Source organism: Passer montanus, unplaced genomic scaffold (assembly GCF_014805655.1).
Source record: "Passer montanus isolate IOZ18808 unplaced genomic scaffold, ASM1480565v1 scaffold140, whole genome shotgun sequence".
Classification (NCBI taxonomy): Eukaryota; Metazoa; Chordata; class Aves; order Passeriformes; family Passeridae; genus Passer; species Passer montanus.
Genome location: NW_024360942.1, coordinates 670,453 through 694,636, shown reverse-complemented (window position 1 = coordinate 694,636; position 24,184 = coordinate 670,453). Strand labels below are relative to the sequence as shown.

The window sequence follows — 24,184 nt, the reverse complement described above, 5'->3', positions numbered from 1 at the left end:
GTGTGGGCAGCACTGCAATTCCCTCCAGAGCTTGGCTTGGAGCAGCTGCATCTCCTGGTGTACCAAAAATGAGTTTTTCATCCCCTAAGGAGGGCTCCAGGTGGGTAGTGCAGGCTGGTGGATGCATCCCAGCCTGGAACTAAACTGGCAATATCCATCCTTTACACAGCTCCATTTTCAGCCAGCATTTCCTTTTGGAAAAAGAATTATCTGCCACGAATTTGCTGCCTTTTTGTGGAAAGGGGGGAAGGAATGAAATAATAGTTAATACTTAATGCATATGAGCAGCGATGCTGCTGGGGTTGCCTAGCAGCCACTTAGACAAGCAGGAGAATAAAAAGGGCTGAGTGAATGTGTTTGGAGCTGGTTCCTGGGTCTGAGGGTGGAATCTGACCCATGCAGCCCAGTTGTTTTTCTTTTTCTTTTTTTTTTTTTTTGGGAGGGGGAGGAGACGGTGGAATTTACCACTAATGGATATTTTAGCTCTGGATCATCTCTATCCACTCCCCCACCCCCATCTGGTTTTCCTTTTGGGTTTTCTTCAAGTGTAACTTGGAGAGCTTTAGCCAAAGGGAGGTGTTAAAAGTTTTGTGTGGTTTTTCTGGAGATGGAATAGGCAAAAAAAAAAAATCTCTCAAAGAGATTTTTTCCTTCTATTTAGGACGGTATCTCTGGCAGTCTGGAGATCATTAGCATTTCATGGCCTCTTCAATATACTGCTCAGTAAATGCTGTAGAGACTGGAAATAGCTCCTGCAGTCACACTTAACACTCCTCACATTGCTCTCCTTCCTGCAAGAAGTTCATTTCATCTTCTGAAAAGCAAAACTAGAAAGAAACTTTGGGAAGAAAAGAAGGTGGGGGGGAGGTTTGAGTTGCTCTATGAGTGCAAATAAACTTCTTCCCCCACGAGACCAGAAATTCCCCAAAGTATAAAGTTGGGTTAAAACCCCACTAGGAGGTAAAAATACGGAAGGCTGACAGTTTAAATAGTGATTTTCTGAATTCATGTTCTTCTCTTGACTTTTTTTTTCAGTAAAAGTTGGAAAGCTGGAAACCCTTTTCCTTGTCAGGCACTTGTGGGAGTTACAGGACTCCAGCAACTGGAATCCTAAAACCTCCCCTGCCATCCACACTTGAGAGGTGTGAACTCTCAATTTTAATGTGTTTTCCTCATCCCAGCAGTCATTTTTAGCATATTAAAGCAGAGAAAAGGGCACTGAGGAGAAAGGAATGAAGCGAGCAGCATCTTGGATTTAATTTGGAATAAATAAAGTGGGTCTGTGAGGGCAGCTGGGCTCTTTTACACTCTGAGAGGAGCTGATGGCTCTTGGGTCAGTGCCAGCAAAGACATCCCTGCAGGAATTCTGGTGGAAGCAGCAAAAGGGTCTGGACAGGGAGTTGAGGCTGGTTTTACAGGCTGGGCTTTGGGTGAGACCAGAGTTCTCAGGAGCTTGGTCACGTCCACCTCTGCTGCTTCTGCTGCCGTGGCCAGATTTGTCTTTTGGAGCCCTTCACTTGGCCAAATGTCACAGGGCTAAAGCAGCTTTTCACCATTTTCACACAATTTGGAGGCTGCAATGCTGAAATTTGCCTTAAAGCAGTGGTGGGATAGGCAGGGGTTGAATGAGCTTGGTTTGATTGATTTTTTCATTAATGAGTGTAAATGCTCTCCGATCACCTCAGAGAGCTGCAGGTGCTGTCTGTGTTATCCCTTAGCCAGGGAGAGTCTTTAAATTATGACTTTTTAATTTCCAGTTGTCATTTTTAAGTTGTTCTTGTCTTCCATAAGTAGCTGCTCTCTGTTGAATGCTGCTCTGAACATCTCCAGCAAAAGGTGATTTGCCTCCTCCAGAATATTTCTGGGTTTACTCTTCTTGTGCAGGGAATATTTCTGGGTTTACTCTTCTCTGTCCTGACAGGGAAATAAATGCTAAAAGACCAAGGAGTCTTTTAGCATTTACTTAGCATTTATTTATTTTATTAGTTAGGGGGCTGGGTCAGCAACAGCTGAAGGAAAAAATCCTTAAAGATCCAAAAGAACTTAAAAATCTTTAGGGATTAGAAATCCTTAAAGAACCAAATTTTTGGAAGACTTGATTTAAAGCGTGCTCAAGATTGTGACTTTTTCATCCAGTGGATGAGTGCTTCCAGCTTTTTATGACATGTGCCTCAGAGAAGTGAATGCCTCAGTCCAAGCCTGCAGCACCCTGGGGGACTGTGCATTCCATCAAAGTTTAGGCTTTATCCTGGAGGTCTTTTCCAGACTTTGTCATTCTATAATCAGTGTAAAACACCTGGAGGAACACCAAAGGAAGCACTGAAAGCACCCACAGCTGGAAATCACCAGTGAAGAGCTTTTATTGATCACTGCCAAGGTGAACTGAAGTGATGCCACTGCCTAAATTCAGATTAAAAAACACAAATTCTGCCCCAGGTCTGCTCCTGCTGGAGCCTGTGAGCGCAGCCTGTGGCCTCACTGATGATCAGCAAGCACAGCAGAACTTTTGTGTGTTAGATCAGACCCAGGACAATGATGCTTCCACCAGCCCAACAAAAGCCTTTCTCTAATCTTTATCTCCCCAGAGCAAGCTCTCCCTTAAAATCCTCTAAGTGTCTCTACAGTTTTTGCTTATGATTAATTGCCTCAAATTCTAATGTAAAAAAATCGATGTGGAGAATTTAAATTAGCTTTCCATGTTCGTGGCACTAGAAGAAAACATCCTTTTGATTAATTTCTCCTCTTCATCAGATCAGAGGACACTCCAAAACCACACTCTCCCAAAAGCTCATTTCCCAGCCAGGCTGCCTTTGCCTGGATTCACAAACACCACCAAGAAAAGCAAACCTGTTTTAAGTAAGCTAAAGCCTGGCTAAAAGGGGTCTAAATTCTGCTGGAAAACTTAGAGGGATCTACAAATAGATGGGGGAAAAAATAAGTTGGAAGAGAACTTGCTGAGGGACTTGTATGTGTTTGGGGGTGCAGAAACACTGTGAGTAGTTTACACACAGCTCCAAAAAAGCTTAATTCTTTAATATTATTTTTTGAAAACCCCAGCTGAACAAAAAGATTTATCTTCTGAGCATCTACACCCAGCTCCAAAAAAGCTTAATTCCTTAATATGATTCTTTAAAAACTCAAATGAACAAAAATATTTATTTCCTGAGCATCTACAACCAGCTCCAAAAAGCTTAATTCCTTAATATTTTTTTTTAAAAAGCCAAATGAACAAAAATATTTATTTCCTGAGCATCTACAACCAGCTCCAAAAAGCTTAATTCCTTAATATTTTTTTTTAAAAAGCCAAATGAACAAAAATATTTATTTCCTGAGCATCTACACACAGCTCCAAAAAAAGCTTAATATTAGTTTTAATATATTCTTTAATACAGTTTATTCTTTAATATTTATTAACATTTATTGTTTTTATTTTATTTATTCTTTTTAAAAGAATATTTATTCTGCAATATTATTTTTATTCTTTAGTATATTAATTATCTTAATATATTCTTCAACATTACTTTTAAAAAAAACCCAACCGAACAAAAAAAAAGACCAAAAACATTCCTCTCCTGAGCATCTGCTTTGCCCAGCACTCCCCCAGCCCCGCTAATCCGTTTATTCTGAAATAACAATTCAATAAAATAAACCCAAACCAAAACAAAGCGGCGGCGGCCCGGGGCCCCCCCTCGCAGTTGCCATGGCAAAGGCGTTATTTGTCCCTCCCGCCTTGCCCGGGCTCCTGAAAATACCCGCTGACATATTTGGTGAGGCGGGATGGGGATGTTTGGTTTGGGAAACGCTCCCCGCGTCGCCTGGCAACGGGAGGAGAGCGGGAGGGGACCGCGTCGCCCCTGGCAACCGCTGTTGGTCCCCAAACATCGCAGCCTCCCCCACATCCTCCCGCCAGCCGCGGCTCCCCGGCCCGCCCCGGCTCCGGCTGCTCCTCCGGGGTCCCCAGAGCTCCTCTCGGGGGTCCCAGAGCTGGCAGAGAAGTGTTCCCCCCCCCAAATTTAGGGGTCAAAAGGGTTTGAAGGTTCCTCGCTGGTCCTGGTCCATCAGGAGCTTCTGGACTGACCCAGCCCTCAGAAGGGACTCAGAGTTAGCAGAGAAGATGTTCTACCCCCAGATTTAGGGTTCAAAAGGGTTTGAAGGTTCTCCACTCGTCCTGGTCCATCAGGAGCTTCTGGACTGACCCAGCCCTCAGAAGGGTCTCAGAGTTAGCAGAGAAGATGTTCTACCCCCAGATTTAGGGTTCAAAAGGGTTTGACGGTTCTCCACTCGTCCTGGTCCATCAGGAGCTTCTGGACTGACCCAGCCCATGGTGGGGATGGGGGGGTGAGGGTTTGGGGTGAGGTGGGATTGGGGATGGTGGGATCAGGTGAGGTTTGGGATGAGGTGGGGTTTGGGATGAGGTGGGTTTGGGGGTGGTAGGATGAGGGTTTGGGGCTGGTGGGATGAGGTGGGTTTGGGGTTCAGGTGGGGTTTGGGGATGGTGGGATCAAATGAGGTTTGGGGATGATGGGCTGAGGAGTTTTCGGGATGATAGGATGAGGTGGGTTTGGTGTGAGGTGGGTTTGGGGCTGGTAGGATGAGGTGGGTTTGGGATCAGGTGGGTTTGGGCATGGAGGTATGAGGTGGGTTTAGGGTGAGGTGGGTTTGGGGACAGTGGGATGCAGTGGGGTTTGAGGATGACAGGATGAGGTGGTTTTTGGGGTCATCAGAGTCCCTGTCCAGCCAGAGCAGAGACAGAAAGGTCACTGGGGTGAGCTGCCTGTCACAAAGCCACCCACTCATTCTGCAGGCCATAACTCTGCCCACAGGAATTTATTGCCTGGATAAATGATCTTGCTTGGTTAATTCCAGTTCTGCAGCAGCCAGTTCTCTTTCTTTGGGACAGTGGGAGCTGTTGGAGCAGTGTGGAGCTGTTGAAGCCTTTATCTCCTCTCATTCCTGTAGGATACAGTTTGTCTTCCTGCTGTCCTCACCAAAAATCCACCAGTGCCATTCTCCAAGTGCAGAATATTCAAATGTATATTCCCAGTCTGCTTTTCTAGGACACCTACAGCAACCTTCTCTTTGCCTTTCCAGGGAGAATTGCCTGTTTCTAGATAGTTTCTATCTTCTGTTTGGGGTTTTGTTTAGTCCTGGAATCTGTGCCAGTCACCAGCAGCTTTATGAACTTTAAATTCCCACAGAAAAACCCCCAGCTCCTTCCCCTCCTCACTGGAGCAGTGCAGTGGTGGGGAAGCAATTGCTGATGTCCCTGGCTGAAATGTGCACTGGGCACAGCCATGGAGAGGTTGGAGAAGTGCTGGGAGTTTAGTTTTGGGCCGCCCTGTGTGGCTGAGGAGTGGCTGAGATCACAGAATCCTGGAATGGTTTGGGCTGGAAAGGTCCTCAAAGCCCACCCAGTGCCACCCCTGCCCTGGCAGGGACTCCTTCCACTGCCCCAGGCTGCCCCAAGCCCAGTGCTTGGACACTTCCAGGGATCCAGGGGCAGCCACAGCTTCTCCAGCTGCTCCCCACCCTCCCAGGGAAGAATTCCTTCCCAGTATCCCATCTAAGAAGCCATTCCCCCTTGTCCTGTGCCTCCAGGCCCTTGTCCAAAGCCCTTCTCCAGGTCTCTTCTCCCTGACTCCGTTTGCTGTGCAGTGCAGGAGCAGAGCTCAGTTTTCCTGGTGCTTCCTCGCCAGTTACAGCAGTTCCTGGTCAGGGCAATGCTCCCTGTGTTGCACTGAGCTGGGACAACCTGGAACCTCCTCTTCCTTCTCCTCTTCCTCCTTTTCCTCCTCCTCTTCTGCCTCCCGAAGTACAAACCCCCAGTTCATGCCACAGTTCACCCCGTGGTGGGATCCTCTGGAGATCCAGAGCCCTGACTCCACTGGTGCTGTAAAACCTGAGACAAAGTGATCTCTTCTCCAAACAGCCCCAGTTTGTGTTTGTTGCTTCTGCTTCACTTTGTGAGGCACCACAAGGCTCATGAGTGGTGCTGTGTAAATAAACAGCAACACCCAGGGCTGTGCTGGCAGCACTTCCTGCTGTGCTGGCTGGAGACAGCTGCTGCAGCCACCCCACATCCCCCTGGAATACTGCAGCCAATCCCCCTGGAATCCTGCTGCAATTCTCCATGGAATCCTGCTGCAATTCTCCATGCAATACTGCAGCCAATCCCCATGGGATCCTGCAGCAATTCTCCATGGAATATTGCTGCAATTCTCCATGCAATACTGCAGCCAATCCCCCTGGACTCCTGCAGCAATTCTCCATGGAATACTGCTGCAATTCTCCATGCAGTACTGCAGCCAGTCCCCATGGAATCCTGCAGCAATTCTCCATGGAGTATTGCTGCAATTCTCCATGCAATACTGCAGCCAATCCCCATGGAACCCTGCAGCAGTTCTCCATGGAATATTTCTGCAATTCTCCATGCAATACTGCAGCCAATCCCCATGCAATACTACATCAATTCTCCATGGAATAATGCAGCAATTTTCCATTGAATACTGCTGTAATTCCCCATGGAATACTGCTGTGGTTCTCCATGGAATAATGCAGCAATTCTCCATGGAATACTGCTGCAATTTTCCATACAATACTGCAGCCAGTCCCCATGCAATACTGAAACAATCTTCTGCTTCCCACTGAAATCCTCAAAAGCTGCTTGGTCCTAAAGCCATTGAAGGGTTGTCTTGTCCAAGCAAGTAAAAAATGAGGGCTGCTGAGCTACAGGTGTGAGGTAAACTGATCCCTGGGAATTAAATCCAAATAAGTGACACATTCCATAGTTCCCTGACGTCAGACAAGCTATAAAAGCCATAGGACAAGCTATAAAAAACAGCACCAAGGTTTGCAGCTCCTTGTTCCAAAATGAGCCCAGTTCAGGCAGAGGAGGATGAGCTGTGCCCAGGTACCTGGCATTGTCCTGGGAGCAGCCACAGCCTGCAGGGACACGGAACCACAGGCTCTGCCTTGGCTGATGATGGAAACTTTTAGATATGTTCTGGAAAGGAACCTTGGAAATGCTTTTTGTGCCAGGTTTTTCCTGGAGACAGTTTTCTCACAAGGGCCTGGAGGGACAGGACACAGGGAATGGCTCCCACTGCCAGAGGGCAGGGCTGGGTGGGAGATTGGGCAGGAATTGTCTCCTGGGAGGGTGGGTAGGGGTTGGGATGGAATTCCCAGAGCAGCTGTGGCTGCCCCTGGATCCCTGGCAGTGCCCAAGGCCAGGCTGGGTGGGATTTGGAGCAGCCTGGGACAGTGGAAGGTGTCCCACCATGGCAGGATGGGCTTTGAGATCCTTCCAATCCTGGGTTTCTGTTTCTGGCTATTTCTACTTTCAGAAATTGTATTTCCCCCATTGAATCACAGTCCTGGGCAGCCCCCTACAGTGCACATATAAAAAATATGGGAAACAATTCATTCAAGCCCAGAACTTGTGCATGTTTTCATCAGGTAGCACCAATGTGTTTGTTGCAGCCTGGGCATGGAGAGCACTGGAGTGTGACCTTTAATTCCTCCTTCCAGATGTGAAATCATCCTCACTGCTCAGCAGATACCTAGATGTTGTTTCTGAGCTAACATTTGCCATCATTGCAGCAAAACTTTTCTGAAGTCAAGGTTTAAGCAATTCATAGGAAAGAAATAACAAGTTCCACTTGTTGACAGGGTTGTGCTACACTAAAAATCTGGAATCTCTTTGACTTTTCTTACCAGTAAACAGCTGTGAGTGGTGCAGGTGAGTCTGTGAGACCCCCAGGAAGGGCTGGAGCTGTGCCAGGGCTTGGCATGGAGCTCAGGGAAAGGTTCTTCCCCCCGAGGGTGCTGGCACTGCCCACTGTCAGCAACTTTTCTGCTGCTCCTTTCTTCTTGCAACATCAGCCTTTTATTCTTCAAAGATGAATGCAGCTCTATTACAAAGATGAGCTAGTTCTTTAGTTCCAGAAGCTTAGGCTGGTTCGTTGACTACATGTCCATTTTCCTGTAAATATGGCCCTACATTATTAACCCAAAAGAAAACAGGACAGGTTTTTGTATGGGAAGGATGTTCCCAAGAATTACTTTGTCCCTGTTCATGTCTGAGATTCCTGCACATGGGATTTGGATTTTGCCAGCAACCCCTAAACTATTGTGGCTTGTGCTCTTCAATTTCATCTGGCTCTTAAGGAAACTCGAAATTACAGATCCATTCCTGACTCTTTTCTGTCCTCAAAGTTACTTTTAAAGAAACAGCAGAGATCAGAGAATGGCTGTTACACAACAGTTATGTGTGTATATATATATTACTTGACTTAATTCTGTGAAATCTAATTAAAGACTGGGTGTATATTTGTATTTCAGTATATTATTAACTTGCTAATAAAAGCCATTTCCAGATTTGTATTTTTCCATGAGGACCAGGTTTCTGAAAAAAAAAAGCCCCAACCCCAGCTATAGTGCCTGCTGCCCTTGAAAAGTGTGTTTTGGGTTTATCTGTGTTTCCAGGTAACTGGAGCTTGTAGACAAGCAGTGTTTGCTTCTGTTTTAAATTAATTTAACCTAATCAGTGGCAGGGTCTGGTGCCTTGTCTTGTTTATAAAATTTTGAAGCAGTGTGATGAGTAGTCTCTTCAGAACGCTTCTTTTCAAGTTGCTTGGCATGTTTGCTTCCCACTTCCATTCCCCTCCTCTTAACAGGACTCAGGGAAGGGGCAAGGTTATGCCACATGGGTAAGCTGCTTCAGCTGCCAGCTCCAGCAGCCTGGGAGGGGACAAGGACATGTCCTCTCTGTCAGAGATGGCCCAAAGCTCTCCCCATGGGTGAGGAGGGGCTGGCTGTGAGGTGTGGATGGGACAGTACCCAAGGGTTGGTGCTGCTGTGGGGATGTTGGGCACTGTCCTGCCCTGTCCCGGGCTCTGTGGGGTGGCTCGGTGTCACCTCCAGGTGGGATGGAGAGTTCTGGTGCTGAGGTCGAGGTTTGGATGAGCCAAGGCTCTGTCTGGTCTTCACCTGCTCCCATATCCTCCCAGGATCTGGAGGGCTGGCCAGGAAGCTGGAGAGGAACTGCAGGGACAGGAGCCAGGGAATGGCTGCCAGTGCCAGAGGGCAGGGCTGGATGGGAGATTGGGCAGGAATTGTTCCCTGGCAGGGTGGGCAGGCCCTGGCTTGGGGTGCCCAGAGCAGCTGTGGCTGCCCCTGGATCCCTGGCAGTGCCCAAGGCCAGGCTGGGCAGGGCTGGGAGCAGCCTGGGACAGTGGGAGGTGTCCCTGCCATGGCAGGGGTGGGATGGGCTTTGAGGTCCCTTTTGACCCAAACCATTCTGGGATTCTGTGAGATTTCCTGGCTCCCTCTCAAAGCCACAGCTCACCTCCCAGGCCTTTCGGAGCAGTTCAGATCCCAGGAATTGCTGTTCCCATTTGCTCTCCCAAGCTGAGGGAATGTCACAACGGGAGCTGGACAAACACCATGGACAGGGATTGAGTTCAGGTGCTGAACAAGCAGATTCCCAAATGCTTTGAGCTGCAGCCACTGCTCACAGCCCAGGTGGGAGCTATGTTCTCCCAGCACCCCTGAGTGGTCTCATTTGGATCCCTGGCTGCCGAGAATTTCAGATTTTCTGTGCTGACAGGCACTGACCCCCAAGAGAACACTGCATTTGACCTGAGGCCGTGGAGAAGCTTCCAAACTGGAATGATAGAACTGGGATTGTGGGTGTGGAGTTTGAATAGAAGTGTGTGATATCACAGGGGGGAAAACTTAGAGTTTGAGGTTTTAGAATACAGTAATATATGTAGAGCAAGATGGAGGTTTTAGGATGGAGGCTGATCCTTCTTCTTCTTCTTTTCTTCTTCTTCTTCTTCTTCTTCTTCTTCTTCACCTTCTTCTTCTTCTTCACCTTTTTGTTGTTCTTCTTTTTCTTCACCTTCTTCTCAATGGGTTTGGGTGGTTTTCCGTAATTGGATAAAAAAGTCCATATTGCGGGCCATGGGTGATCGGTTATTGGGTTAAAAGTGAAAATAATTTAGATATCATTTCTTAATTGGACAGTTTATCCTTAAAAGGCCTCAGAGAGAGAGATGGGGCTCCATTTTAGTTTGTTAGAGTGCAGTGCTGTAGAACTCAGGGTTGGTGAGACTGTGACATAGATCAGAACTAAAAACATCTCAGTCCCAACAAGAAACACCATCCCGTGATTTAATCCCAACCCTGGCAAAAAGAATCAAAGAATCGGCAGTCTGAGGAAAGGATAATTCCTAAATGGGAATGCTGGGCAGAGCAGGCTCTCCTTGGCTCAGCCAGCAAAAGCAAAGAGTCCCTTTGGATTTCCCATCTGAGGGAGCTGGAGTCGTGTTTGTTTTTCCAGAGAGACGGGGACACCTCATGGTCTGGGTTGGGAGCCTGTCCTGCTCCTGTGCTTCTCCACCTTGGGAGCTTTTCTTGGGCAATGGCAAAAATTAAATTGGTGTTTTCCTGATTGGAATTTCAGGGTGTAGTGGTTTTGGTTCACTAATTTAAGAATTTTTTTTTTTTAATTTTGAGATTTCCTAATAAATGTACTGATGAGTGTGGTGGGTTTCAGTGCTGGCTAATTACCTGTGCATTTATTTCTTGTTGTGAGATAGGATTAGGAGAAAGGTAAAACTTGCTCCTAATTTAAATTTTAAGTTTTAAATTTAAATTTTAAAGTTTTAAATTTAAATTTCAAAGTTTTAGATTTAAAGTGTAAAGTTTCTCCAAAACTTTAAAAGGGTATAAAGAAAATTTGATTATCAGTAATTAAAAGGGAAGAAGTTCTATGAATTAAAACAAACTCTTTAGACTACTTCTCCTCCCCCACAACTTTTTCTTTTCTACTGGTGACGTAAAGACACAAAACTTCAAATTTCTAGTCAGTTTATTACCTTTAAAACAGTTTTTTTCTTTTCAGTTCACTTAGGGGGAGAAGTCCTTCTTGTTAAGGTTATGGAGATTTCTTTACAAGAGGAAAAAAATAGGTTTTTTTTTTAAACTGTGCCCCAGGGGAACGCCTGTTACTCCTTGGAGGTCTCGTGCTTTGAGCAGCAGGGATGAAGGATGGGTGTGAGGCAGGAGCCAGGCTGGGTTTAACACAAATATTTGCCTCAGAGGAGGGAGAAGTCACTCGATCCATTTTCATTCACATCAAATAAAGCAGTTCCTTCTTCCAAAGAATGAAACACTTCCTTTCTGTGCCCTGCTTCAAGCACAACCAATGCCTTTTCAGGGCAAGTTATTGCATGGAGGCTGAGCCAGAAATATTGAATGAAATGGAAAATATTTAAGGAAGTTTTCTTTAGTAAAATAACTGCGGCCTAGAGTGTGGTGGATGAAGTAGATGGATACTTGCATCTGCTAGAAAATAATCAAAATCAGCCATTCCTTGCATTACTTTTATTATTTTCAGTCTGTTTTGAGAGTGTTGAGAATTCTCAGTAGTGAAACCATTAAATGTAAATTCCCTGGTTCCTTTTTCTGCAGTCAGGGGAGAAAATACCATGTAGAGCCCATCTAGAACATCATGGTTAAATAGCATTTTTATTTCTCCTGCATTCCATTACTGCTGTTCTGGTTTTCCCATTTATCTAAGCCCCAAGCCAACTAAACCTGAATAAAAGTTCCAATAACCAAATAATTATTTTTAAATGTAAGCCTTTCCTTCAAAGCATGCAAAAAAAGTGCACAAAATCAAACAGTAAACAAGGAAAAACCTGGATTTGGTTTTTCTGGTTTTCTTTTTTTTTTTTTTTTTTTTTTTTTTTTTTTTTTTTTACAAAAGCTGTTTTTGGAAGGTTATATTATTTCTGCTATGCCAAATTCTCTAACAAAATCTTCCTTTGGTTTTTTTTGTTTTTTTTTTTTTTTTTTTTTTTTTCTTTTTTTTTTTAGTTAAACTGCAGCCTTCCCATTATTTTCAGTAAAATAACAGATATCAGGAGATTTTTATTAAAAATTTGTAGCTGTATCATGGGGTTGGATGAGATTCCCTGGGTAATTCACCCCCTGGACAGGCTGAGATTCTTTCAGCAAAAGGAAAAAACGTGGAGCACAAACTGTGCCAGCTGAGGCTGTTGGCTGCACTAAACCTCATTAATTCCTGATAATATTAAAGATGAACAAAGGTTATTTGCTGAATTAATTTAAGGTGAATTTTCCTGTATAAAATGCCTTTGGCAATCCCATCCACCTCCAGGTTTCCTGCAGTTCTGGTGCCTGGAACAGCTTTAGCTCTACCACGGAATTTTTAATGTTGGAAAAAACCTCTAAAATCAAGTCCAATAAATACAAATCTTGCTGTAGCTGAGCTTGTCTCTCTCCCATGTCTGTAGAGATTTTAGCTGCAGATTTATTTTCAATTCTCACAATGGGAAGTGTCTGACAACCTGCACAGGTGAGGATTAGAAATTCAGGATGCCTGGGTTAACCTGGAGAGCCAAAGCTTTGGGAATTTGTTCCCTGCTTGAAGAACACCAGAAATAAAAAGCCTCATTAGAGCAGCTTCACCTGGAAAAATAAACTTTTCCCACCTTTAGGTCTTGATTTGAACTAAAAGCTGTGGAATTTTGTGGACTTGGCAGTGATGATGGTTGGACTCCATGATCTTAAAGGTCTTTTCCAACTGAAATGGTTCTATAAATAAATCCTTCAGGCATCCAAAATCTCATTTAACATTTCCTCTACCTCTAGGCAGTCATTTTCCTGTTGGATTTTTATGCCCCACATTTAAATCCCCTTTGAGAAGAAGTTGTTAAGCCCATTTATGAATGGCAAGGACAGGGGCAGTGGATTTCTTACCCAGGAGGTAATAACACCCACCAAGGTTTACTGGGAATAAAATAAGCTACTTAAATATAAGTAGCTATAAAAAAACCCACTTTATCCCAGAGGTCAAATAATTGATTGTTCTTCAAACTAACCAAAAACTCACTGAGGATCTTTTCCTTTCCCTCATTTATATCCCAGTATTATATTCTATTTTAAAAGTCCTGCTAGAAATTAAAGGATGTAATAAAGGAATTTGAAAAGTTTAAATAAGATCAAAGGATGACCAACCAAGTAAGCTTTGAAAAGCAAATTAAATCAAATAGTTCATTATCTGTTTTGTCTTCAAATGAGCTAGTGATTCACTGGAACAGCAACAATTTTAATGTTTTGAAAGCAGCACTAATAGAAATGTATGATTCTGTAGGGAGGAAATTCCTGCCTGGCAGGGTGGGCAGGCCCTGGCCCAGGATGCCCAGAGCAGCTGTGGCTGCCCCTGGATCCCTGGCAGTGCCCAAGGCCAGGCTGGGCAGGGCTGGGAGCACCTGGGACAGTGGGAGGTGTCCCTGCCATGGCAGGGGTGGGATGGGATGAGCTTTAAAAGCCCTTCCCATCCAAAATATTCCATATTCCATGATTTTCTGAGTTGGCTGCTGCTGCTGTAGAGTAGCTCATAGGTTTTATTTTCCCCTTAAAGAAATCAAGATATATAAATATAACTCCTCAATGCCCCATGAGAACCAAGGCTGTGCCAGTTTCACCTCTGATTTATGTGACCTGCTCTTAAAAAGTAAAAATAAGGTGGAGAGGCAGTTCTATCCATGTCCAGTGGTGACCTGTAGAATAAGAACAAAAAGAATAAAAACAAAATTGTAGTGGCCACAATTACAGCAACCCTAGCCCTTAGGAAGGCAGGGACTTAATTCCCCTTTAATTTGGAATTGTCTCTCCCTGAAATGCCAATGTGTTGAATAAATCCACTCTAAGGAGACCTTGTAGCAGCTTTTTAGTGTCCAAAAAGTGCCCATGAAGGAGATTTAATTTGAGTTTGGAGCTGCCTGGGTGGATGGCAGCTCTGCCACAGAGCAAGGACCAGCTCTCCAAAACCAGACAAACCAAACACTGCCCTGAGCCCTGCTCTGGCTCAGGTCACCACAACTCCTTCCACATCTGAGGGCTCCAAAATATTTCTGTTTGAGGCCTCAGGAGATGATGGCTCCTGTTAAATTCTGTGGCCACTACAATTTTGTTTTTATTATTTTTGTTTTTTATTCTACAGGTCATCACTGGACATGGATAGAACTCCTTCCCCACCTTATTTTTACTTTTTAAGAGCAGGTTACATAAATCAGAGGTGAGACTGGCACAGCCTTGGTTCTCATGGGGTATTTAGGTCTTGTATTTACACATCTTTATTTCTTTAAGGGGAAAATGTGTAAAATCCATCTCCTGCATGGCAGAGCCCATGGGTGCCCTGTGCCAGGGAGTTTTCCAGTGTTCTGCAGCAGCAGAAACTCCCTGGCTCCAAAGCCAGCCCTCCTGCTTCCCACAGAGCCAAGCTTGGCTTCCTCCTCTTAGGCCTGGCCTAAGGCAGAGAGGTTTATCCACCTGTAGCTCCCTCACACAAGGAGCTGACAGAAACCATTCAAAGGTGTCTCGTGTCCTCTGACAGCCCCTGGCACTGGGCACTTTGCAAAGTGAGGAGTTAATTAATCATCAACAAAGCTTCTGGTGGCTCACACAGAGGATCGGCAGCATCCTCAGTTTATTTTCTCAGTTCCAGGGCTCCTTACTGGGTGAAGAAAAGCAAAAAAAAAGTCACTTCTTGTGGAGAAATGAGCAGATGGGCCTGACCATGCAGAAGGAATAAAATCCTGGTGAGAATCCCAGAATGTTTAGGTGGGAAGGGACCTTAAAGCTCATCTTGATCCAATACCCATGGCAGGGACACCTCCCACTGTCCCAGGCTGCTCCCAGCCCTGCCCAGCCTGGCCTTGGGCACTGCCAGGGATCCAGGGGCAGCCACAGCTGCTCTGGGCACCCCAAGCCAGGGCCTCACTGCCCTCACAGACAGGAATTCCTTTTTAATTTTGAATTTCTAATCTAAATCTGCCCTCCTTCACCTTAAAGCCATTCCCCTTGTCCTGGCACTGCATGGCTTTATAAAAAGTCCCTCTCCAGCTCTTTCACAGGCACCTTTTGGACACTACAAAGCTGCTACAAGCTCTCCTTACACTGGATTTATTCAGCACATTGGCATTTCAGGGAGAGACAAGTTTAAAGTTGCCCAACGTGGCTGGTGATGTCACAGGGGCCACCAGGGCCCTGGAAGGCATCAGGGACATCTGGGTTCCAGGTTGCATCATCACTGAATGAATCAGGCAGATAAGGAGGCTGCTGCCTCTGGAAACCTTCTGTTTACACACAGCTATCTGGGTATCCAAGCAAACAGCAGGGACAGGAAAGGAAATTCAGGAAAAAAACAAACCCTAATAACTTCTGGGTGCTATTTCTGGTGCTGCCACCAGCTCGCTCCGTGACCTTGAACAGGATGCTTCCCTTTCCCTGTGCTTCAATTTTCCCACTCCTAAAAAAGCCACAAATCCTCCCCTAGGCAAGGTGGTTTTCAAGCACTGATCTCTGAGAGCTGTCAGGGCCTTTCAGAAAGACAGGGAGGAGCAGGACAAGCCTTGAGGGCTGATGAAAACTTGGTTTGTCACAGTGGAAATAGCACCTGTGAGCACACAGACCACCTGCATGGCACCTGGACACTCCTTGGAGTGAGGGGATGCTCCTGAGCACGGAATTCAGGGACATGAACCTTTCAGCTATTCCATAATCCTGGCAGCCTCTGGGATGGGGGACAAGGAAGCAGAGATAAAAAAGCAAAAGAATAAAGAACTCAAATCCAGGACAGAGGGGTGGCTAATGACAAAAAGAAAATTGCTAAGTGAAAAGGCATGGGGATTAAATCAAAGTAAGTGGGGTGGGATTCTGGCTCTGTCACACATGAGACTTTCCTTAGGGGTTGGGGTGGATTTTGCCCTTGTTGGTTGATGGAATTCTCCATCCTATAATCTGACTAGAGCAAGCAATGAAAAAAAGAGCAATTATTTCTTGTTACATGCCTGCTTTTAACAGTTTTTGGTAAGCATGGAAACAATATGAACTATGTTTCATTCATAAGGCAGCCCTGCCTCCCTGTAAATGGCCTTGCCTTTGTTCATCTCTCCTGCCTAAAGCAGCTCCAAAACGCTGGGGAAACAGAGATAAGAGCAGCATTTCAAAATATTTCCTATGTTCAAATTTGCAGGGGGAGTGGGGGGAAAGGAGGGGATCCTTTAAGGATAAAATTCCTTCATTACATCCTTTTATTTCTGGCAGGACTTTTGAAATAGAAAATAATACTGGGATATAAATGAGGGAAAGGAAAAGATCCTCAGTGAGTTTTTGGTTAGTTTGAAGAACAATCAATTATTTGACCTCTGGGATTTTTTTATAGCTACTTATATTTAAGCTTTAAGCAAACCTTGGTGGGTGTTATTACCTCCTGGGTAAGAAATCCACTGCCCCTGTCCTTGCCATTCATAAATGGGCTTAACAACTTCTTCTCAAAGGGGATTTAAATGTGGGGCATAAAAATCCAACAGGAAAATGACTGCCTAGAGGTAGAGGAAATGTTAAATGAGATTTTGGATGCCTGAAGGATTTATTTATAGAACCATTTCAGTTGGAAAAGACCTTTAAGATCATGGAGTCCAACCATCATCACTTCAGGTGCTGAGGAGAGGATGGAGCAGCATCCCCTGCACCCCAAAAGAGCCTGGGGAAGGAGGGGCTGGTGCCAGAGCTGGCCCTGGGTGCTCTCACATGCCAATGTGCTGAATAAATCCAGTGTAAGGAGAGCTTGTAGCAGCTTTGTAGTGTCCAAAAGGTGCCTGTGAAAGAGCTGGAGAGGGACTTTTTATAAAGCCATGCAGTGCCAGGACAAGGGGAATGGCTTTAAGGTGAAGGAGGGCAGATTCTTCCACCCCAGTGATTCTGTGAGTTCTGTAAATACCCTCTGAGTATGCCAGTCCCACCATGCCAGTCCCACCTCTGATTCATGTGACCTGTTCTTAAAAAATAAAAGTAAAGTGAATGGGAAAGAGCAGGACTTGGGGTGCCACATTTCCTCTCCTCCCTGCTTTCCCCACCCTCGGAGCCTTGGCTCAGGTGCCAGCTGGGTTGGCAGCCGTGCTGCCAGGGCATCAGCAGAGCTCTGCAGCACCTCGTGCTGGTTTCTGGGAGCACAGGAATTCTGTGTGTGCTGTCAGCTTTTCATCAGCACAAATTACCCAGAGCAGATGGCACACACGGATCTGAATCCAATCCTCAGGAAGCGCAGGATGCATTTAATGAGAAGTGAATTATTCCTTCTCCAGGATGTTGCACTGATAAATAAAATAATAACAAGTCCTGTTACTTGTGGCTTGGCAGTCCAGGACTTCTCTGTCTGTCTACCTTGTCTGCAAGTGCCATCTGCAGATTTCCTGGGAGCCTTTGTGTCTGGCTGTCATCACTGCCTCGTGGAACAAACCTGAAAATCACACTGGGGATTTCTTTTGGCAGCAAACAATTCATTCACCTTCCACCCTGCCCACATCTCTCTGCTCTCTTCCGGCCACTGAGGGAAAGCAGAAGACAAAAAGTGCCAGCAAAGATGAGTTGTTGGTGATTTGAATCATAGAATCATGGAATATTCTGCATTGGCAGGGACTTACAAGGATCATCAAAGTCCATCTTTTCTAAGTGCTCGTTTCTGATTGTAGCTGCACTTCAAAGGAGACCTTGTGTAGACCTAAAATGCCAAGAGCTGACCCTGCCAGAACCATTAACAGATGATTAAAATATCTTAAAATATCTTTGTCAACTCACCCACCTCTGTTCTGTAACCTCACCATTTTACACTCAGAGAACCCTGGAGAGCTGCAAACCAAGCCCAGGGCACAAGGGACAGAAAATAATCACTTCTGGAAAAGTTAGGGGAGTAGATGTGGTAAAAGTGCCCCCCTCTCCTGCCTGAACATCTCCACCTGAGCACACCAAACCCAGCAGTGCTGCCCCAGTGTTTAATTGCAAATAATTTGGGGCTGGAGGAGTCAAGGAGCTGAAATTCACTGGGAGAATTTTTATTTTCCTGATCCCACGGCGCTGTTGCAACTGGAATCTTCTCACGGGGAGGTTTTGGCTAAAACCCAGGCAGAGGCAGTGATGGGGAGAGGCAGGTGCTGCCTTTTTATAGCAGAGCTGCAGGGATGGGGGTGCTGAGGGCAGCTGGAGAGGCCTGGGGGGGACACAGGAGTAAATATTGATTTAATTTCCCTTCTTTCTGGCTTGTTGGATCAATCTGGTAGCTGTGACTTTGTGGGTTTTGTATCTACTTTTTCTCCCAAATGTGAGAAAAATTATTTGCAATCTCTGGGGTTTTGGGAAGGTTGGGAGAGTAATTGCAATTTGCTAATGGGAGTATGGAATATTGGGGGAAAAACCCTTAAAAACCTCGTTTTGGAGAATTTTAATATTTGGGGGTTTTTGTTGGTGGCTGAATGAATAAACAGGTAAATTCTGTAACTTCACACCCCTGTTGCATTTCTTTTGAACACAAATGAGCAGGTCCAATGTCCTTCAATTTCTCATTTTTTCTTTTTTCCTTCTAACTTGCACAAAGGCGAGGGAAAAGTTTAAATAATGGCAAGAGAAGGGAAATAAAAGACATAATAATCTTGTTTGGAGTCAAGGCTGAGAAAGCAGAAATGGCACTGCCCAAAATCTGGATGTGTTTAACCTTTTGATTTTGAAGTGACAGCAGAAACCATCCTAAAGTAGTTTATTAAGCAGGAAGTTTCACAAGAAACCAAGGAAAAAAGGCTCCCCCACCCCAAAAAAACCTCTCAAAATGTCATTGTGTGCTGGCTCAACATCCCCTGGTGTCCCCAGGGCTGGGACAGTGCCAGGAGGGTGAGCTGGCACTCAGGATTTGAGGGTGCTGAGGGCACCATCAGCTCTGCAGGGCTGTGTGGCACTGGGGGGTGATGCTGTGCCTGTCTGGGGACCTCGTGGGGTTTTGGGGCAAGGCCAGGGATGGGAGGGTGGAGATGCTGCTCTGGGGAGGGTGGAGATGCTGCTTCAGGAGTCTAAAGTGATGGTGAATTGCTGTTCTTGTGCTCTTCATCCTTGATTTTTTCTGGTTATAAACCCAAGCTGGCCACCCCACTTTCCCAGTGAAATGTAGGTTTGATTAAAAGCTTTTTTGGCAGTAGTTAAACGTGATAAGGCAGAGGGGGAGAAAGCATTATTTTAAAAATATGCCCCTACTCTTCCCAATCATGTGTGATGCTCACTGTGACACAATAATTTTCCAACACCACTTTTCAGTTAAATATAGAAGTGCATTTTCTGTTCCTTCCCTCTCCTCTCTGTGAAACAATTGTGCAACTTTCTTTTTCCTTAACATAATTCTGCATTAAAATTAGCTCCAGGGACTAAAACCAGCCCTGTGTGTAGGACGGGAGCTGCCTCCCTTCCCTCTGGATATTCCCCTGGGATTTTACCCCTGCTTTAAATGGGTTGGGGGTGCGTGGCTGTGCTGTGCTGTCCCCTCTGATGTCCCTGTGCTGTCCCCAGCAGTGAGCATGCAGAGTCCAGAGGGTGGATCAGACTCAGCAGCTTCTGTGGCTCTTCACCCGTCGGCCTCAGCGCAGGCACCAGTGGTGCAGCCAGTGCCAGCCTCGCAGCAGGTAAGGTGTGCACAGCTGGGGATGCTGTTGCCATGGAGAAAAGCCCTGCTTTCCCTGGCAGATGTATTTTAATCCCAGGTTTTGATAGTGGGGAGAAGGTTTTGAATCAGCTCCTTGAGGTAGTGGGGACAACCTGTTAAAGGTGTTGGCCTTTTGGTTTGAGTGCTGCAAAGCTTTAAAAGGTGGGGTTTGGGGTTTAATTTAGGTGCCCAAGGGAGTCACTGTGTGCCAGCTGATTTTAATCCCAGGTTTTGATAGTGGGGAGAAGGTTTTGAATCAATTCCTTGAGGTAGTGGGGACAACCTGTTGTTAAAGGTGTTGTCCTGTGGGTTTGAAGGCTGCAAAGCTTTAAAAGGTGGGGTTTGGGGTTTAATTTAGGTGCCCAAGGGAGTCACTTTGTGCCATCTGATTTTAATTTAGGTGCCCAAGGGAGTCACCTTGTGCCAGCTGATTTTAATCCCAGGTTTTGATAGTGGGGAGAAGGTTTTGAATCAGCTCCTTGAGGTAGTGGGGACAACCTGTTGCTAAAGGTGTTGTCCTGTGGGTTTGAGCATTCCCAATCCATGTGTAAGCTTTAAAAGGTGGAGTTTGGGGTTTAGTTTAGGTCCCCAAGGGAGTCACTTTGTGCCAGCTGGGTGTTTGCTTTGGGTGAATTTCCTGTTGTCACTGTTTGGGGTGTCACTGAGGGCAGGGGAAGGTGGGACGTGCTGAGGGGCACCTGAGAGGTGAGGGCAGAGCTGATGCCCCCACAGAGGAGTGGGCACAGCTCAGGGAGGGACTGTCCCCCTCTGCTCTGCCCTCCCCTGCCCTGCTGGGGACAGGTTTGGGTCCCCAGCACCAGAAGGGCATGGACAGGTTTGGGCAGGTCCAGGGGAAGCCACGGCAACCCAAACCATTCCATGGTCTCTTCCTTGGGTAGGCAGATCCCAGCATTTGAATTTGCAGAGGGGGATTTGTGATTAATGCCCATGAATAAGCTGCATTTGGGAGGCCCAACAGGAGACAAGTGATGAACAGGAACCACCCAGTGCAAAATGGGAAGGGTTAAGTGAAACTGGTTCCTTTTTGTTCCTTTTTCTGCCTTTTGGGGAACTTGCAAAAGAAATTTCTGTCTCAGGAAGCTGGAGGGATAAGAGGATGGGTGGGTGTAACTCAGCTTCATCCTTCTCCAACTCCCAAGTGAGCAGCAGCAGCTGCCATTGGATGCTGATGAAAAGGAGCAATTAAAGATTGGGAATTGAAGGAATATTGGATTCTCCAGGAGCCATGGACATTCCCATGGGGTGATCCAGAGTGCTGCTGTCACCTCCCAGCTTCCCATCCATGGAGAGCACTCCCTGCTGGTGTGGCAGGGGTGGGGACAGCAGTGCCAGGTGTCCCCAGGATCACAGTGTGGATTTGGCTGTGAGCAAAGGTTGGAAAACCTTTGGATTATGAAATCACCCATCCAGGTTCTGCCTGTGCTGGAGCACTGAATGGAACTGCATGGATTAAGGAAAATCCAGGGAATGGTGAAGACTGCTGAAGAGGAGGAGCATCCAGAGCCTTCCTTCTCACCAGCAGGACAAAGAAAACCCTGGGAATGAGCTGCTGCCAGCAGGAATGGTGTGAGGCTGCAGCCCTGGGGCTCGTTGAGCACTGGTGCCCCTTTAGGTTTGAGCAGGATGGCCTCACCTTCCAGGTTGGGGGTGATTCCTTATCTTGGCTGGAAGGTGATAGCAGAGCACAGGACAGGCAGTGAGCTGGGCCAGGGATGTGGCATTTGGCAAAAGCAACGCCAGAAAATGGGAAAAAAGTAGGAGAAAGAAAAGAGTCTTTGATGTAGGTGGCACTGCCAAGGTCTGATTTCATAAAGGGTTTGTGATGTCCCCACCCTGCACTGGTGACAGCTCCTTCTGGGGCGAGAATGGGCCAGGTGATGGCTGAAATAAGTGTAGGATCTCAGTGCAGGATCTCCAGGGAATGCAGCCTGGGGACTGCAGATGGAGCAGCTGCCTGGAGATCTGGGCAATTGTCATAAACCTGTGATTCTGCTAGAACTGGATTTCTGCTTGTTACACAGATATGTTGGGAGGGCTAAAAAGATAAATATCCATGGTAGTTATCCATGGAAGTTATTTATGATGGTTATCCATCATAAATACCCAGGTAGCCAGTAATTCTCAAGGTTGCTGCTGGGATTGTTTTCTGGCTCTTTGTTCTGTTGGCCCATGTGATATTTGCATTCTCTGAACAGAGAGAGACATAATCCTCTCTCCCAGGGTTTTTCCTGGGGAAAGCAGCACAGGCCCAATCTCCTGGGTGTTTTTAAAGGATGTGTCTCCTTGGAGAAGGTTCAAGAGGCCATGGAGATGCTTGGCTCTGCTCCCACTGAATCCTTTCTCTCCATCCACCACATCCCCACGTTTGTTTTGCTGGATCTGACGGTGCTGAGCACTCTGAGATGTGCTGACAACCTCAGAAAGTGGAAAAACCTCAGAAAATGGAGTGTGAGACAGGGGTGATGGAAGTGACAGAGCCATGAAATGTCCCTGTGCCCTTGGTGGCACTGCAGAACCCCCTGAGCTTCGGTGCTGGCAGAAGCTGGGTGGGATTTCTTGTTGCAGGAGGCAGAGTCTGGTTGGGTTTAGCAGCTCTGAGGGAAGGAGCTTGGCAGCCAAATGTGGATGTGTGAGGAGTGATTCTTGTTCAGCTGTGGCTGAGCTTATCAATGAACTGCTGCTTCCTTTCATGGAGGTTTGAAGATGATTCCTGTCAGAGATTTCCCAAATTCAGGGGGCTGAGTGCAGGGGTGCACCCAGCCTGAACAGAGGCTGTTAAGATTAAGATTAAGAGGCCAACTTGGTCTTGCTCTTTAGTCTCTGTTGGATTAAAGAGACAGCTGAGGAATGACAGAAGTGTGGTATGGCTTTCTTGTTCCCACCTTTCCATGCCTCTGGGGCTGCCACCTGCAGCAGGGCTATAATCTTACAGTGGGAGCAGGAAAAATTTTATTTGGAGATGGGCAAAATGGGGACCACAGGGACACTAATTACTGGATGCCACTGCTGCTGCTGGTGTCAGAGGCAAGCTGGCCATGAAATTTTGGAAGAGAACACCTGGCTCACCTGTGTTGTGGACTGAAATTGTCTCTCCCTGTATCTTTTCCTTGCAGAGGGTTTTGGTCCAAGCCGCGGGCTCTGCTCCCAAAGGGGCACAGATGCAGCAAATCTCTGTTCCCAGAGTCCAGCAGGTTCCACAGCAGGTAATGAACACTGGGGACAGACACCCCTGCACCAACAGGTCCCAGTCCCACTTCCGAAACTGTGCCAGATCTACAGAAATCTTAATTAAAGGGCTGTGGGCAGTCACAGAGCTGGCATCTCTTTCTGCAGCTCTCTCCTTTCTTAGACCAATGACAAAAGAAATTCTCAAGATATTTGAAGTTTAGGAAGAACCTTTGCTGTAGCAGTTGTCTTTCATGTATTTGAAGATTTGATGGATGCTTTCAACTTAAACTTAAAAGCATTTGTTAAATCAAAGTTAAATTAAAATTAAATCCTTTGGTAAAGATGTTTTTTAGATGCAAAATGTTTAGGGTTTTTTTAATTAAACAAATTTACTGCCTGCACGTGGCTCCACAGAAAGGTTTGGTGCCAGAGAGCTGTGCAAGTGTTTTTATTTATTTGAACTTTGCCTTTTCCAGGGCTTGTTTCCTAAGAAACCAGGGATATGTGGTGCTGCTCCATGTGAGCTGCAAGTCTGACCTTCTTAATTTTTTTCCTTTAGTGATTTTTTGTTTGGTTTCTCCATTTCCAGGGGGTAAAAAAATTGACAGAGGGCAACTCCTTCCCTCCCAGAGCAACAAAAAAGGGGCTGGGTGCAGCTGGACACTGTCAGGCTCCCCTCTGAAGGAGAGGCTGCAGCATGAGCTCACCCCTATTAGTCAGCCCCAGACACGTGTCCAGAGGAAACCCAGCTCCATTGTTTCCACTTCTCATGGAGCAACCACTTATTTATCTATTTTAACTTGACCTTTGAAAATAAAAACCTCCTTTCTTTGGCATTCCTAAGCATGGAGGGGAGGGAGGGCAGGGAGGGTGTTTTACTTTTTTTTTAATTTTTATTTTTTTTTAAAGGTAAGGTTGGAGTTGTGCAGTTTAAGCAGCAGTTCCTGAGCACTCCCTGACCTCTTGCTGCCTGTTGCAGGTGCAGTCTGTGCAGCACGTTTATCCAGCCCAGGTGCAGTATGTGGAAGGAGGAGAAGCTGTTTATACCAACGGAACCATGTAAGAACCTCTCTGAGCTGTCCCCCCCTCACCTCCCAGCCCTTCCCTCCTTCAGGCTCCTTCCACCCCAGCCCCACCATGGAAGACATGGGGAGGGATGATGGAGGTGTGGTATGGCTTTCTTGTTACCACCTTTCCATGCCTCTGGGGTTGTCACCTGCAGCAGGGCTATAATCTTACAGTGGGAACAGGAGAAGTTTTATTTGGAAATGTCCAAAATGGGATTACAGAGGTTAATTTGATTTTGGAAATGTCCAAAATGGGATTACAGAGGCCAGTTTGGTCTTGCTCTTTAGTCTCTGTTGGATTAAGAGGCAGCTGAGGGTTGGTAGAGGTGTGGTATGTTTCTTATTCCCACCTTACCATGCCTCTGGGTTTGGC

The 24,184-nt window shown here is 46.1% G+C and overlaps 1 protein-coding gene across 10 annotated transcripts in view; it reads left to right on the top strand.

Annotated features, from left to right (window-relative positions):
• The window catches only part of RFX2 (regulatory factor X2), a 70,695-nt gene that overhangs the window by 20,572 nt on the left and 25,939 nt on the right, over positions 1–24,184 (top strand). For 7 of the 10 annotated variants that reach the window (XM_039700431.1, XM_039700429.1, XM_039700428.1 and 4 more), the window contains exons 2-4: positions 19,423–19,535; positions 22,690–22,779; positions 23,724–23,803. In XM_039700431.1, coding sequence (XP_039556365.1) covers positions 19,431–19,535; positions 22,690–22,779; positions 23,724–23,803 — 275 coding nt within the window. In that variant the 5' untranslated portion in view covers positions 19,423–19,430. Of the gene's footprint in view, positions 1–19,422; positions 19,536–20,160; positions 20,184–22,689; positions 22,780–23,723; positions 23,804–24,184 lie in introns of those variants that run through there. The other 3 variants (XM_039700423.1, XM_039700427.1, XM_039700426.1) reach the window with 3 other exon arrangements.